The sequence below is a fragment of the Aulonocara sp. 'chitande type north' Nkhata Bay genome, linkage group LG8 (assembly GCF_057382095.1).
Source record: "Aulonocara sp. 'chitande type north' Nkhata Bay isolate Kocher_YH1m ecotype deep benthic linkage group LG8, A_spYH_male_GT1.1, whole genome shotgun sequence".
Taxonomy (NCBI): domain Eukaryota; kingdom Metazoa; phylum Chordata; class Actinopteri; order Cichliformes; family Cichlidae; genus Aulonocara; species Aulonocara sp. 'chitande type north' Nkhata Bay.
In genome coordinates, this window is record NC_141351.1 from 7566901 (window position 1) to 7584129 (window position 17229).

At 38.9% G+C, this 17229-nt stretch overlaps 1 protein-coding gene across 1 annotated transcript; it reads left to right on the top strand.

The window, feature by feature from the left end:
• The first annotated feature begins 904 nt into the window (after positions 1 to 904).
• On the top strand, positions 905 to 16962 carry ccz1 (CCZ1 vacuolar protein trafficking and biogenesis associated). The gene is made up of 17 exons (XM_086303093.1): positions 905 to 1064; positions 2551 to 2626; positions 3577 to 3673; positions 3766 to 3863; positions 4132 to 4225; positions 4369 to 4449; positions 4538 to 4585; positions 7000 to 7083; positions 7713 to 7888; positions 8475 to 8556; positions 9063 to 9124; positions 11388 to 11499; positions 11851 to 11884; positions 12051 to 12168; positions 14168 to 14326; positions 14864 to 14991; positions 15132 to 16962. Exons 2-17 carry the CDS (start codon positions 2613 to 2615, stop codon positions 15185 to 15187), a joined length of 1443 nt encoding a protein of 480 aa, XP_086159219.1. The 5' UTR covers positions 905 to 1064; positions 2551 to 2612; the 3' UTR covers positions 15188 to 16962.
• Positions 16963 to 17229: the final 267 nt, after the last annotated feature.

Consider the following 17229-nt stretch of genomic DNA (forward strand, 5'->3'; position numbering starts at 1 on the left):
ATAAAGCAGTGCTTAGCACTGGTGCATCATATCAAGACGTTTGTGGGTCTAAATTTCCCTGTCAAATGTCAGCCTTTGTTACAGAAAAGGCCTCTCCATGTGTTGCTCAAAGTCCAGAAGACATGCCTGTTAGATTATTTGGCTGTAGGTGTAGAAAAAAGGAAGATAAAGAAGCTTAAATTTATAGAATAAAATGGATATATGTAAATATTTGGACACAACTTGTAGTGTAAAGCACATTGTTGTCGGTAAGACCCGAAACACAACATATAAATGGCAGTCTAAATCAAAAACAAATACACACAAGATTACAGCTTTACTGGAGGTCAAAGGAGCTTGCAAAGAAAAGCATCTGGACTTCTTTAAGTTGCTTGAAGACGTTTCACCTCTCATCCGAGAAGCTTCTTCAGTTCATGAGAGGTGAAACGTCTTCAAGCAATCAAAATAAGTCCAGACGCTTTTCTTTGCAAGCTCCTTTGACTACGATGACCTGGATGACTGAGAACCTTCACAGACAGCTTTACTGGAGAATCAAAAGAAAAACAGTCTGGGTGCAGGCATGTTTTGGTGGCACTAATTCCTAAGTATCAACTGTACTATTCATCATTTATAACCTGAAATGTCCGTAATTAAGAAATGTATGTTTTAAAGATTTAATTTTATATAAAGATAAGATATAAAGGGTGCAAATTAAGAAAAAAAAACATTTTAAAACGAAAAAGACAAACTTTGTATCTTGCTATTATGTATTTAAAAATTCTAATTCTGTAATATTATTGCACAGCAGTATGCTTACTCAGCAAAACGTGTTGTGGTCAGTTAAACTGGAGCACCCCACAGATCATTTGAACCCCCTATTTGGAGAGTAGGAAACTTTGTTTGAAAGCGGTTTGACCCGAGCGACTGAGCTTGTAGCACCTCGTAACTAAAAGCAGGAAGTTAAGGATGTGAAGTAGAATGCAAGCGGCTTCGCTTCCCATTAACACCATTTACGCATTAGTTCTTTTAATTTTCACTGTCTGTATCAGCGAGTACATGGACGTGTTGTGTTTATCTTCTGTAAGGTGAGTGTTACTGTCACGGTTCACTGACGGTTCCTCCGACAGCCAACACAAGCCTACAGCTAGCAGAGCCAAGCTAACAAGCTAGCTGCTCTGAGTGACTCCGGCTGGTCGCTGACTGGATGTTTGTCAATAGTAGTACACAATCACATAAATTTCCTTATGTGTTTGTTTTGTAGTTTATTATAACACATATTGTATAAAAATATCCAAGTATTTCTCTCTGCCGGCTAAAGTACAGTAGTAGCATTTCATTTGCAGTACCGTATGTGTACGAGACAATAATGACAAAATGTAAAACGAGTAGAAAACAAACACACCCCTTAAATGTAGAGGTGTAAGCGTCTGAACTATATCACTTTTATCTCCAGTAAATGAAGTGAACTGCTAAAATTTTACCTTGCGTGACCTAGTGCCTCTAACTTTAACCAAAATGGTCAAAAACTGGTACACCGTTTTATTATTATTATACACAGCAACATGGCTGCTAACTTTTAAATGCAAATATCTAATAAGCAAATCGCATGGCAGCAGTTCAGTGCATTTAGACACGTAGACATGATCAAGACGACCTGCTGAAGTTCAAACTGAAAATTAGAATGGAAAAGAAAGATGATTTTAAGTGGCTTTGAACGCAGCATCGTTGTTGATGCCAGACAAGCTGTTCTGAGCATTTCAGAAACTGCTGATCCACCGTCTCTAGGGTTTCCAGGGAAAGCGAAAATATCCAGTGAGCATCCAATTTTGGAATTAAAATGACTTGTTGATGGCAGAGGGGAATGTTTCTAGGTGATAGAAAGGCAAACTTATACAAATAACCACTAGTTTACAACCAAGGTATGCAGAAGAGCATTTTTGAAGGCATGACACGCCAAAGCTTGAATTGGGGGCTACAGCAGCAGAAGACCACACCGGGTACCACTACTGTCAACTAAGAACAGGAAATTGAAGCTGCAGTTCACACATGCTCGCCTAAATTTTGATTTCTCCTGCATCATTCAGAGGGTAGGCTTAGATTTTGGTGTAAACAACATGCTTTGTATCAACAGTTCAGGTTGCTATTGATGGTGTAATGGTGGGTGGAATATTGTCTTGGCACTCTCTTTGCCCCTCGACCATTGCTTAAACACTACAGTCTACTGTAGCATTCTTGCTGACCATGTTCATTACTTTATGACAACAGTGTAGCCATCTTCTGATGGCTTCTTCCAGCAGGGTAACAGAAAATACTCTGTGGAGGCCATTTAAGTACAGTAAGCGCAATCTTTAGATCTCAGTGAAATAGAGAACTAATGGAGTGAGAGATTCCCACCATGTATGTGTAGGCAACAAGTCTGCAGCAACTGTGTGATGCTATCATGTCAGTATTGGCCAGAATTTCTTAGGAATGTTTCCAGCGCCTTTTAAAATGTGTACCTTACCAGTAGTGTATTATTACCAATGGATTTGTGTCACTATATAACTGGATGTTGTTGTCTTTGTTTTGTAGGAACACGGCATGCTAACCAAACGGCCACTGGAGCAAAGGAAAGGCAGACACAAGTTACACTAATGCTGATGATCAGGTAAGTTTAGGTGACTGAATATTTTGGTCTTCCCTTTTTCCATGCAGTATTTTGGCCCCTATGCAATGTTTTGGTCTCTGTGCAATATTTTGGTCTCTGTGACATTACCATTCCCATCCTAAATGATCATAGCCCCTCCACCCTTATTTATTTATTATATTATATTACTGCCCTTGTATACACCCCCACACTGCTTCTGTTTCAGTGTTTCTACATACACCGTGTATAGTCAGGGGTGCACATACGTGGTTCGCAGGTGCGCATTCGTTGTCAAAATAAAAGACGCGCACCAGATAAGAAGTTGCAATGCGCATTTGCGTACATATAAAAGCCACTGTTTTTGTCCGCTAGAGTGGGATTTTCACAGCATATTCTGCACTACATCTGTGTGCGTTCATCATTTGTTTGAAGCCAGTTCACCTCCTGCAACCACGTTTCCGAGTATACGCACTTCTTTTGCGGTTCGGACTCTTTCTGGCATTTCTTTGGAGGTGGAGGACCACCAAAGTAATTGCTTAAAGGAGCTTGCTTCTTCGACATCTTCAAGAGTTCTAGTCAAAGGTCTGTCCTCCTCCAGAAAATCTTATGTACGCAAACTGGCGTTGCAACTTCTTATCTGATGCACATCTTTTATTTTGTTAGCGAATGTGCACCTGCAGACCACTTATGTGCACCCCCATATTTAGTTTAATCACACACACACACACACACACACACACACACACACGTATGTGTATTTATATATATATATATATATGAAAATATGAAATATACTGCTTTTTCTTCTTTGTATATTATTTTCTTTACTTTTGCACCTTTGTGGTCTTGCTACCCAATTTCGCTGTGCAAAAAAGTGCACAATGACAATAAAAGGTCCAAGTCTAAGTATTACATAAGAGCAACTTGGATGGAGTCTAGAGGTATGTCACCTTTCTCTTTGTGTGCCACAGCCCCAAAATGGCCTCAGGAATGCAAGAGAAACAGTACACACCATCTTTACTCAGTTTTTTCATTTACAACCCCACGTTTGGACCTCGAGAAGGAGAGGTGAGTGAGACTCCCTGATAAAGAGTTCTTATGCAAACCTTTTTAGCCTTTAGATGAAAAAAGCATGCCTAATGCAAATATTTTTGTTTTAGGAAGAGAAAAAGATTCTGTTTTACCACCCCAGTGATGTTGAGAAGAACGAGAAGATCCGAAATGTCGGCCTTTGTGAGGCCATTGTGCAATTCACCAGGTATCAGTATTATGGTGTATATATTACTGCAGCAGCATCATGGCTGTATTTGCAGTCTATTTATTTGTACTTTGAGCATAAATTTAAGCGTTTGTAGCTGTGATGAAGCAAAAGGAAGCCTGAAGCACAATAGAAAAGGGAAATGTTGCAATAAGTGGTCAGATGCACACTGATAAATATCTAGTGTAAATACAGACAGAAATTTAAGAGCCGTGCGTGTTGTTTGGGTGTGTCGCCCTTCTTCACTGTCACATCCCCTTTGTTCCAGGACGTTCTGTCCAACAAAACCAGCTAAATCCCTGCACACACAGAAGAACCGGCAGTTTTTCTTTGAGCCCGAGGAAAATTTCTGGATGGTCATGGTATCTTGCAAGCTTATGTGTACATCACCTTCCCAGTATTTAGTCTTTGTCCAGAGTTTGTCTCCTTCATTTTAAATATCATTCTGCTCTTAACTCTGTAATGCTCCTTTGTGCTGTTTTATTAAAAAAAAATCCATCCTCAGGTGGTTCGAAATCCAATGATTGAGAAACCAAACAAAGATGGCAAACCACCTACAGTAGAATATCAGGAAGAGGAAATGCTTGTGAGTACTGAAAAGTATTCGTGTATGTCTTCATTGTTTATCTCTGAGTATTGCCAGTTGTACTTAGCTTCCCTCTTGCCTTTTGTAGGATACTGTTTATGGTGCAGTGGTAAGGCAGTGCTACAGCATGTATAAGGTGAGTTTGAGTGCGGTTTTAGAATTTGCCATACTTTTTAACATTTACAACACAAAAATCACTTAAACCACCAGTGTGATAAGTTGTTATTTAGCAACACAGACCCAAACCATGACACAGCCACCATCATGTTTTACAGATGAGGAAAAGGTTTTTATACTGGAATGCACTTTTTTTTAATGCATTCCATTTTAAGTCTCTTCTTTTTCTCTTCTTCAGAACAAAATGTTTATCATTCACATCAAAACGTCCTTTTTAAAATTATTTAGTCATTAAACATTCTCGCTTGTCAGCATGACTTTGAACAGAGTGCAGATGAGCTGTGGTGATGTTTTCAAGTTCAAGTTCAAGGTTCTTTATTTGTCACATGCATAGTTATACAAGTATAACACACAGTGAAATGTAGCCTGACACGCTCCTCGACATGTGCAAAAATTGGGGGGGGGGGGGGGGGGTGTAGAGGAAGAACATTATATATATATATATATATATATATATATATACATATATATGTATATATATATATATATATATATATATATGTATATATATATATATATATATATATATATATATATATATATATATATATATATATATATATATATATACACACATACATACACACAGACATATAGTATATACACTGGGTGAATGTGCAGTAGTAGCAGCAAGCAGGTGAATTCTGTACATTAATATGAATAGACATCTGACTATTTTACAGGATAGACAATATAAACATATTTAGAATTAAAGGAATTGAAATGTACATTGTGCCTTGGTTTAGAGTGTCTGGAAGAGAGTCCTGTCTCAGTCAATTATAGATGATGTGAGAGGGCGGGTGTGTGTGTTTAGGGCACGGATGGCTTGGGGATAGAAGCTCCTCTTGAGTCTCTCTGTCCTTGCCCGGAAGATGCGGAACCTTCTACCAGATTGCAGAAGTTGGAACAGTTTGTTGCCTGGATGGGACGGGTCCTTCAGTATCTGCGCTGCTCTATTCCGGCATCTCCTGGTGTAGGTGTCCTGAAGCGGGGGGAGAGCAATCCTGCAGCAGCGTTCTGCTGTACGGATCACTCTCTGGAGAGCTTTTTGGTCCTTCACACAGCTGTTCCCAAACCACGATGTCATGTTCTGTGTGAGGATGCTCTCCACAGCGCCTGTATAGAAAATCCTGAGGCTCTTTGGAGAGACCCTGAACTTCCTCAGTTGTCGTAGGTGATACAGGCGCTGCCTAGCCTTTTTGGTCTGGACCTGAATGTGGGCAGCCCATGTCAGGTCTGAGGAGATGTGGACACCAAGTTTTGACACAAACATCGTTGCTGTTCATTGTTCTTCTGCCGATGAGCTACTTAGCAAATTTGAAAGCGTCCTAGAGTGTGTGCTAGCTTACCATCTTCATAATGGTGATTCGTAAATAGTAAAATAGTTGTTATATATCACTGATCTATTCTTATCTTTCTCAAAGCGCTTTATACAACGTGGCTCATTCACACACATTCATACTCTGAGCAACGCATTGTGGAGCACGACTTGGGGTTCGGTATCTATCTGTAGTCAAATGACTACTCTATTAAATCTTAAAATAATTTAAATAAATATGTAATTAATGTTAAATTACTAATGCTAGAGGTTCACAAACATTTCCCCTCACAAATACACATTTCACGGCTCTTGAAATGACATGAAATAGTACAATATATATTTGTTTGACTTGTTAAGAAATATAGAAAATGTCAAAGGGTTCCTGCTGCTGTGTGTAGTGATACATTTATCTTCTGGATGAAGAAATCTTTGACTTAAAGTTTAGTAAAGTAATTAAAATAAATGTCATTGCTTTTATCACATTTGTGTTAAAATTGTATTTTACTGCATTGGAGGCTTATTCTAATAAAAAGACCTTATTCGCTCAAAGCCATGTAATGACACCCTAGAGTAGTGTTTCTCAACTCTGCACCCCCAGAGGTACTCTGAAGTGTTGCAGGGGATTTTTTTTTTTTGTTCATTTATTAGATGTGTTCTTAATTCCCGAAATTATTCCTGAAATAAATAGTATTTTAAGTTCCTATTATTACTATTTTAAGGTTAATCTATAAGAGAAAAATGACAGACAAAATGTAAAAGTTGCAATCAGCTGAAAACACAGGAAGAAATTAAAAAGAAGGCAACATGGAGTCAGTAAAATACTGTTGTTTCATTTAAATTTAGTGCTGGTCTTTTCCGGTTGTAACACTTCTCATGAAGTCAGGTCTGTGCATTATGTTGAGGGAATTTTGCTTGAAATACGTAATGAAAGGATTACATTACTGGGGGGAATGTTGAATCATTGCTCTTGAGTGTCACACATTACTAATTTATACCTGTATGATGCCAAAATAAGTCATGTTTTAACAATGCTCATTTTCCTCATGCTGTAGCTCTTCAATGGCACCTTTTCCAGAGCAATGCAAGCTGGCGGAGTGGAGCTGCTCATGCAGAAACTTGAGAAATTCTTCTACAGGGTAATAAATACTCACAAGCCATAACATTTTTGTTGCTAGGCGGATATGTTTTGAGTTCAGATCATGCATGCATGTATATTGACCTTGCTTTGACAGGATGATTCCCTTAGAATGCCGGCATGTGTGTTTTTAACAGAACTCATTCGAGCCTGACTGTCCTTGTTATCACAAGGGTTTCCCTCACTGATGACAGTTGTCATAGGGACACTGTTTATTTGTGAATGCTCCCGTTACTCTTGGAAAGCTGTAAGATGTTTGCAGTCATGGTTGACGTCTTGATCGTTGTCTTGCCCCCATTATTTGTCTTCACGTCACACTTCTGTCAACTAGCCGGAACATTGCTTTTAAGGAGCTGCTTTAAAAATTAATTTCTAATTAGGGAATACCCTTCATCCATTAACACGGGCTTCCCTGTCCACCATGAAATCTAAAGACGGGGAGAAAGAGAGAGGCTGTGGTGTGCTTGTCAGAGGTTGAATGTCAATGCGGTACAAGTCAAAGAGTTTCTTATATCCTCTTTTCTGTATTGAACTGTAAGCAAGCACTTGTGGGCAGGTAAACTAAACCCTTTCTTTTTTGCGTCTCCTGTGTCTGTGTGTGTCCGTGTGTTATCACGCTGGGGTTTCCAGTATCTGCAGACTCTCCACTTGCAGTCCTGCGACCTGCTCGATGTATTCGGAGGCATCAGCTTCTTCCCATTGGACAAGATGACCTACCTGAAGATCCAGTCTTTTGTCAACAGAGTGGAGGAGAGCCTCAGTCTGATCAAATACACAGCCTTCCTGTATAATGACCAACTTATCTGGTATACAACACTTGTTGATGCTGTGCTTTAAACTGTATGTTTGTCCATCAAACCCACCATCTGTCAAATTTGACTGAGCCATCCGGTGTATTAAGGTAAAATCATGTGCTGGCATCAGCACACGAATAATGGCATGCTGGGTAAACAGTGGTGGTTCTAAACACAGCAGTTAATCCTCTTTGTGGTTTATGCGCTCCCTGACATGTCACTTGTTTTTAATTGTGCTGTCGGCCACCGGCTCTGTGTGTAAGCACAGGGGGAATTACATGATCGCTAATGAAATTACTTGAGAGCAGCATAATCGTTCACTGTGAACTGAAGATGGACAAACAGGAAGGAATATTTAATTACTGTGCAAATTAAGCAGCTGCATCTGCTGCACAGCACTCATTGAATCCCATTTATAGCCACTGCTGAACAGCAAATAGTAAGGCATTTTCTCTTAATATCTATCCAGTGATCCATAACACATTTGACAGCACACCTGATAAAAATGAATCCATGCATTTAGTTTTTTTTTTTTTTTTCATTAGTGCAATGTGACGTTTACAAGGTGTCATTTTTGGCATCGTGGTCGTGTTTACAGGAGCGGGCTGGAACAAGATGACATGAGGATCCTGTACAAATATCTGACCACCTCGCTTTTCCCCAGACACTCAGAACCAGAGGTAGGTGGAGTGAAAAAAGTGGACTTCTGCAGAACTCCAGCCCACTAGATTATTTTAAGGGCAAATCGAGGAATGGTCAAAGGAGGTGTCATGACTGTAGAGAAGAGGACCACTGCTTCACGATATTGCATAGTGTATATCATATGACAACATGGCTAACTTGTCTTGATAAATCTGTACAGCTAATGCTAAGCTTTTTATATAATTTGTAAAACAGGTCTGTGTCCATGGTTTTGTTAGTTTCCATAGAAGGATCCACCGTCATTAAAACATACAAAGCTACTGTAGCATTTAGAGCAGTGTGGCTCACTGGGATCATTTGCACAAACGTTGACCCCATTATCTGAAACTTTGGCTGTGTTTAATATAAATATCTGACACTTTAGTAATATAATGATTATTTTCTGACAGAAAATATGACCTAAAATAAGGAAAGCATAATAGATCTACTTAAATAATTGGCTAAACAATCCATAATTTTACTCTCTTGTATTTGCTTGTTTCAGTTGGCTGGCAGGGACTCCCCAATGAGACCAGAAGTTGCTGGAAATTTGTTGCACTATGGGAGGTAAGTCTATGATCCCTGCGCCCATCTCTTTTAATCCAACCCCCTGCAGTGGTGCGGTTACTAGAGTAATGTCATTTGTGGGCCAAGGCATCCCAGATACGTCAAAAGGCATGTTCTGGATGCACATATGAATGATAAGATACAGATGCATGTGTGTGTGACACCATGTGTGATTTCGACCCACTGACAAGCAAATTAGATAACGAGGTAACTCCCTTGGCTAACACACCGTACTGTTAGCCAAGGGGTGGAGTATCACTCCAGCCTCGAGAGGTTTCAACTTTCTATTTGGTTTCCGTGTCCATGTGTAACAGGAGAAAGTTTGCTCAGGTGTTGCCTCCCTGTCTGCATGCTGCTTAAATAACTTGTGTCTCACGATGATGTAAAGTTGCTACAGTGGTCCGAGTGTGACTCTTGCTGAAATTACACGGGACAGACGACACAGCATTTCTTGAAAAATGCTGAGAAATGTTTTTTAAATCAAGACAAGGTATTGCAGTAATGGAAGTTGCATAGGATTGCAGAGTCTGTTGGACAACACTACACAATAGACGTGCATTTAATTGGAAACATTAAATTGTTACACATAATTTTCAATTCAATTCAATAAAACTTTATTGATCCTGAAGGTTGACCCCGAAGGAAATTGGGTTAAGGCTGCCGACCTTTGCCAGCGCTGACTTACCCTTCTGACCATACATGCATTACACAAACATCACATGGGGAAGACAGGTCAGAGAGGTATAACAATGGAAAATGCACCACATAAGGAAAGATAAGGAGAAAAAAACACCTCTGCACATGAAAAAACTCTAAATACACCAAAGAAACACATGACAAGCAACAGGGGTGTGTAAAGGGTGAGAGACAGCCGATTTAGACAGTGCATCCGGGCCTGCGTGCACTGGTCTCCTTGATCCACCGTCAGCATCGGAAGGGAATAAGCGTCGAAGGCGTTTGGAAAGGGAGGGGGGATGAGTGTGTGCATATCAGTGTATATGTATGTGTGTGCGTGTCCAGAGTTCAGCTGAGACAGTGTCCTTTGCCCTGCTAGGCTAAGTAAACAGTCTTCCAGCCAACCCAGGTGGCCTTGGAATGGGAAGGAACAGACTAAACACAGTCGTTATCAGGGTGTTTTTTGTTCGGCTCCAGCCTTGCGACCGCAGCTGGCGCCGAGAGGGTATCCGCATGAAGTGATGGTGCTTTTTACTTTAGTGCGAACAACTCATATGAATTTCAAAGCTGTTCTAACAGTCCAACACTGGTCTCTCAATCTCCCGTTGGAGAGCCGTGAGCTTTCTATGATGTTATCCAAACTTACGTTCTGTGATGTTGTCGTTTTTTTTGCTCAAAGAGCAGGTTCTGAGAACTCACGACCGCAGTTTAAGTGGTTTCTCTAAATTCCTGTGTAACTATATAACAGTGAATTCGTTGTTCTGTTGTGAACAAAAGAGGCATAAACGGTTTTTGCTCCTGAGAACATTAAGCTCATATTTGTGTGGTAAATTCCTGATTAGATTTGGTGCCATCCATTATTGGCTTTAGGCTAATATGCTACTTTACTACAACTGTTGATTATTACGGAGAAACGTGCACTGTGATGATTCATAACACATCAGTCAAAACAAATAAATACTTCGTCTTCCGGAGATTACAAATACATCTACGCAATTTCAGGGCCATCCATCCAACAGATGTTGAGATAGTAGATAGATTCATAGAAATCTAATGTGATTAGAAATAATACCTTAACTGCTTCTCAGAGGATGAGCTTTTCCTGTTTTGGAAACCTCATGTGCTCCCAGCATCACGCATATCTTAATATTTTCATTCCCATCATTCTTCAGGTTCATTTCTTAACTCTTTCCCCCATAAAGATGACATTTGATGACCTCCCCTGTACCCTTAATGACGAGTTTATATCAGTATATTTTAATAAAGATGTGGTTTGATAACCATTAAAATAGTTTCCAGGTTTTTCTAAGGGAAGCTGCATTGGCAGAGACCACCCTCTCACATCCAGTCATGTTGTTCTATAAACAGGCCTGAAATATGATAGAAACCGTTCAGCTCAGGGTTACTCCTGGTTTCAAGGGGTAAAGAGTCAATAGCATCGTGTGCTTTTGTTTTTTGGTGTGTTTTGGGCACCAATTGAGCTTTCTGATTTTCAGTCATTTGGTTTTGAGTAATTAGATCATCTGTTTTGATTTTGATACCTGGTCTGTGAATATGAACCCAGGCACACTGCGTCTGTCTTTTTCAGGTTTTTGACAGGACCTACAAATCTGAAAGATCCGGAGGCCAAATTCCGATTTCCAAAAATATTCGTCTCTGCAGAGGACGGCTACGAGGAGCTGCATCTGATTGTTTACAAGGTACAGTAGGTTAAATGCAACACTCTGGCATGACAGGCTTGTTTCATTTCTCTTGATTTATTTAGTTTTGATTCTTTTTTTTTTTTTCTAATGCATTAAAAATGAGTGGGCAGTTGTTATTCATTTTTAGGAGGATTCTTGTAATCTGTGACTGGGGGGGATTTAACCTTTTTTTCTGTTTATGAATAGTAGATTTGGGATAAAATATATTCCACTGCTCTGTCAAACGATGTGGACTTCAGGGATTAGTGCGCGGAATTTTAAAATGATGAAGTATATCCCGCACATTAGTGTGATTCCTGGCCTGTGTGACCTTGATTTTAACCTGCAGTGATCTGCTTTGATCTCCAGGCAATGAGCGCAGCAGCTTGTTTTATGATCAGTGGTAAGTGTGTGTGCCCTCCCGGTTTAATGATGAAAGTTCACTTTCATTTTGCTTTTTTCAGTTCGGCATTTTGATGTTTTTGCTGCTCTTATAAAACGTAATTATTACATTTTCCTCACCTTATGTCCAGTAACAGCTGACAGTTCACTCGTCTGTTTCCTAATAGCCTCTGTGGAGCTGACGAGGGAGTTCTGTGAGCAGTTGGACAGCTTGGTGGGCCCTCAGCTTACTTTGCTGGCTTCTGATATTTGTGAACAGTTCACAATCAACCGCAGGATATCAGGGTTTGTTGCAATTTCTCCTCTTTCCTAGCTTTTAGCTTGGCATGTTCCTGATCTAATCTCTATGTGGTGCTGCTACGCTTACCTCAGCTTCATTTTACAGAGAATACAGGGCATAATGATGCACCTCTGGGCAAATTACAAATATTGTTGATATAAAAAGTGATACGGACAAAATGCCATACCTACAGCAGATATTTATTCATTTTATTTTAAAATTATACATAAAGATTGCAACACAAAACCAGGGTTTAGAAACTAGACATACATCTTATTGTTTGTAGCTCAAGAGTTTAATATTATATGTTTACGACATCGAAGGACTATTTGTGTGCTTACAGTATTGTGCAAAAATCTTGAGCCACCCCTTATTTATTTATTATATTTTGCTTCCAAGCAGCCAGACTTTCTTGTAATATTATAACATATAAAACTGCATCTTTAGATACTTTGTTACTAGCAGCCTGCCACAAAAACACATCAACGTTTTCCCAATTCCTTAGTTAAATCTTCAAAAATGGCAAAGAGAACACAGTTTGACATGCATGAAATTGTATTTTTGCACCAAGTAGTTTGATTTTGTGCAGTGTTATGAAGAAATGTGGAGAAACTTTACAAGTGGATGTCAAGAAGTCATTTTTAAAGAACTGGAGTGAAAATCAGTGGCGACTAACTAGAGTGATGAATCCACATTTGAAATGTTTGGTTCAACTTTTCATCAGTATGTACTGAGGAGTCAGGTGAACAGTATAACCCTGAGTGTCTGCTTGGTGGAGGCTTTATCATGGTTTGGGCTTCATTGCAGCCAGTGGGGATCTTGCCAAAATTGATGGAATCCAGAAAAGTACCAGCAGGTTTGGTCCACCATAAAATACCATCTAGAAAGTATTTGATTGGCTCCAGTGTCATTTTTCAGCAATGATAGTGATCCCAGACCCAAGGCCAAAGCATACCTGGGTAGAAAAACACGAGACTTTTGCACATTACTGTATTCAAAATAAATCAAATAGTTTTTTTCTACTTGTGCCTTTGTACAGTATCAGGAAGACTGGGAGGATATTTAAAGGCAATCTGAACTCCAAAATTAGAAAATGAGGCTAGAAAAGAGCAGTCTCAGGTCTCTTTTCAGAATAACGTACCTTAATGTCATTTGTGCGTCATATTTGTAAGTATCGATGACATTCATGTTTCTGTCAGTCAGTCTGCTATAACTAGAAAGCTGATTGATTTGTGTGCTTGGTGATTACACTTCCCACTTTGCTTGTCATTGGCCTGTAGCATTAGCTCTGCCTGGCTGGCAGTGATAGATGAGACTCTTACTATCACTGGGTAGCATCATGTCACTACTTAGGGGTAACTCAAGCAGTACAGCTTTAAGGACTGGCATCCTGGTCAACGCTCCTTTAATTCCAGCAGTTAGCTTCAGACACGGCCCGGCAGGTAATCCAAACCTGACCGAGGCAGTTTGATGGGCTCCTTTTTAATCACCCTAGTGAAGAATCCACTCAATAAATAATGCCACTGCAAATTTATCAGCTAGCTTTCAGGTCTGTGTCCTGGTTTGGCCTCGTCCAATGGTAAATAATTACACACATCATGTATAAAAATCACTTATTTGAATACATTCACACACATGTCCATAGATGCAGTTTAGGCACTTTTGTTAAGTAAACTCCAGCTCATTAACTTGGCACAGCGTGGGTAACCAATGAAGCAGGGATAAGTAAAATGATACCTTGGTTTAAGGCTTCATTTGGTAACAGTATGATTTTAGAGACTGGCCCAGCCTCTTTAACTTTGTTTGTCTCTTACTCTAACCGATCTTACTGGATATCAAGGTAACACACATTTCATGCAGATTTTGAAAAGCTGTGCTGGCACCTTAAAGTCATAAATCCCAGGTTCTCTAAACTATCAGGTATAAAGGATAATTTGTAATACTAACATTTTATCGGCACTTTTTATAAGTTGCTTAACTTTTGCTTACTTTTGTTACTTTCAGGCCAGAAAAGGAGCCCCAGTTTAAGTTCATTTACTTCAACCACATGAACCTGGCAGAGAAGAGCACTATCCACATGAGGAAGACCGCCAGTGTTTGCCTCACCTCTGTCCATCCTGACCTCATGAAGATCCTGGGAGATATCAATTGTGACTTTGCCAGGTAAAATCAGAGGACACTTTAGTGAAACTTAAGCTATATTTACTAAGTGCCATCAGGCATTTCTTCAAGAGTTCTCTAATGACAGTTCACAGATAAGATAGGTGGTACTGCTGGTGTTCCTAATGGTGACCAGAGAGGATAAAGAATTGATTAGTTTTGGTTTATATAAAAATAAATAATAATAATAATAATAATAATAATAAGAGTGATCACAGCAGCATTAGACCATCTTTAGTTGTGTATTTTAGAATCAAACAAAGAAGATGTGTACAAGTACAAACTCATTTTCCCAGCGTTTCAGCACAGCCGTGTAATTTTCAGTTTTATTACGACACTCCTGGGATCTTTGCATATCCACATTCTTTCCGTCTTCGAAGCAACTTATTACACTGCAATCCTGCAGTGTAATAAGTTGGGGGGTTTTGAGTAGGTTAAAATGTTCTCTGGTACATTACATGATCTCTCAAGCAACAAAGAGCCCACTGTGAATGTGGTGAACACCTTCGTTTGAAACATGTAGTTCTTTCTGTCTTTCAGGGTTGACGAAGATGAGGAAATCATCGTAAAAGCTATGACAGACTACTGGGTAGTCGGCAAAAAGTCAGACCAGAGAGAACTGTACGTGATCCTGAATCAGAAGAACGCCAATCTGATCGAAGTAAACGGTACGTCTCCCCTATTTGGCATAAAGCAAATGTATGTCATTCTTACCAAAAGTACACCATCTGTCCCAGTAATCTCCTCTTCTCCTTACGTTGACCCTTTTTTTTTTTTTCCCCTTTTTCTTTTTTTTTTTTTACTACAGAGGAAGTTAAGCGGCTTTGTGCGACGCAGTTCAACAACATATTTTTCTTGGATTAATGGTGAAGACACTAAAAACTGTTGCAGGGTATCTTGACAGCATCAGCGTAATGCAATAATTGCATCGTGAAATTAACAATAACAATGAAAAGATTCCTCACATCGATTTGTTTTTTTTATTTAACCTTGAAAAATTGTAATTTTTCTTCTGTAATTAAGTGTAAAAAAAAAGAGAAAAAAATCCAGGTTTTGACTGTATGTGTAATTTTCTTTCTTTCATTTTCTTTGTACATACTTGAGCGATTTGAAACAATTTTCTTTCGCATTAAAATGTGTTCATACACTTTTATAATGAACATATGACACTTTTTCAAATATATTTAAAAACTGACATGCTCATACTCCGGCTTTATTTGATGATTCCGATGCCATGTCAAAAGATTTGTGGTTTGTAAACAACTGCCCTAACTTCAAATAAATTAAGAACCAATTTTCTGCAGTGTACTGAATATTTTAAGTCTCTTTGGCTTTAGACACAAAAGCGAGTAAAGGTTTTGGAAACTCCACAACATCATTCTGATCATGAGTCACTGAAGTCAGGAAAACTCATTAAAATGTAAAGAATAATAAGGTGTGGGTCACCTCTTTGATAACTGTTCAGTGCAAATTAATTGAAGGTAAGTGAGTAGATGGTAGCATTACTTAGGTTTTTGTGGCCTGTTTTCTTTGTTTTGCTTTGTTGTTGTTTTTTTTTTACATTTTATAACAAAGACATCTGTTCAAAATAATTAATTCCAGTTACTTTAAAAATAAAAAGGATGAGGATGGGCTAGAATAACACAAATATTAACTTGTGATGAACTCCTGGAGCACTTGAAACATGCCAGAGATCATAGAAATCTACTGTTCCGTGGTTCTTGGTAAATAACAGAGAGCACTGAATTCTTGGCACCTATGACATATTAAGCTTGTAATATCTTTTTTTTGGTGCTTTTACAGGAAATGTAGTTAGCAAAATCTTACAAAAAATCTCATGAATTAGGCTTGAACAGCTTTTTCTTTTGGTTTTGTCTGAACTACATCCTAACTTGTACTTCGTCCTTTGTCCTGCAGGGGAAAAGGACAGAAAATGTGATGACATATTATCTCTTAAAAACACAGTTGCGAGTTTTGTTGACAGAGAGGTTAGAAATGTAATATTTAGTCAGGTTTTTTTAATGACCTTTAAAACACAAGTGTTGTTACTATTTTAGGACTTAAATCCACCATAAAACAAAAATGATCATGACTCAAAAATGTATTTGTGTTGATGTTACTTCATTTGGTTGTTGAACTACACTACACAGAGTTTCATGTGGAGAGAAAAAAAGGTGTGTACATTTATATATGCTGTTGGAAATTTTCTCACCTGTTTATGCTCTCCTTGTTTGAGTTATGACTTTGTCGCTGGTCTCAGAGTCAATTCTGGTCTAACAGGCAAGTTACACAAGAGTGATGTGGACACTGAAGTCTGCATAAGGTACACAAAGGAGTAAATGGAGTGTGTATAGCACTTGGTGCAGTGGCCCCCTGCCCCCAAGCTAGGCAACTGGCTCCAGCAGATCCTAGGAACAACATCAAGATCTCTGTCCAGAAGAGTGCAGTCCTAGAAACAGCTACTGCGCAGGACCCTGAAGCTCCCAGGTCCCAAGCTTGAAGGATAAAAATCACCTGCAGGGGGAAGAGGAGGGAAAAAAAACAGAGATATTATAATTTATTTGGCTTCAAAATATCACTTTTTAAATCTTCTGTCTAATTGAGAAATGTATTAAACTTATTTATGATGAACACTTTTATTTGCATCACATTGTACAATCATTTCATTAGTTTTCTGTGGATGCATGTGTATTTTTATTTTAGGTTGCTTTGCAAAGTAACAAATAATGATTTACAGTTCATTTCATTCCACATGGATTTAACCCACATAGCTGATTGCTGATTATAAATAATTCCCGTGTTCAACTATATCAGCTAAACAACTTAATATTAATACTAATTGTTACCCTTCCTACTGTAAATGCCTGATTTTATCAGACACATGCATATTGTGTAATTATACAGGG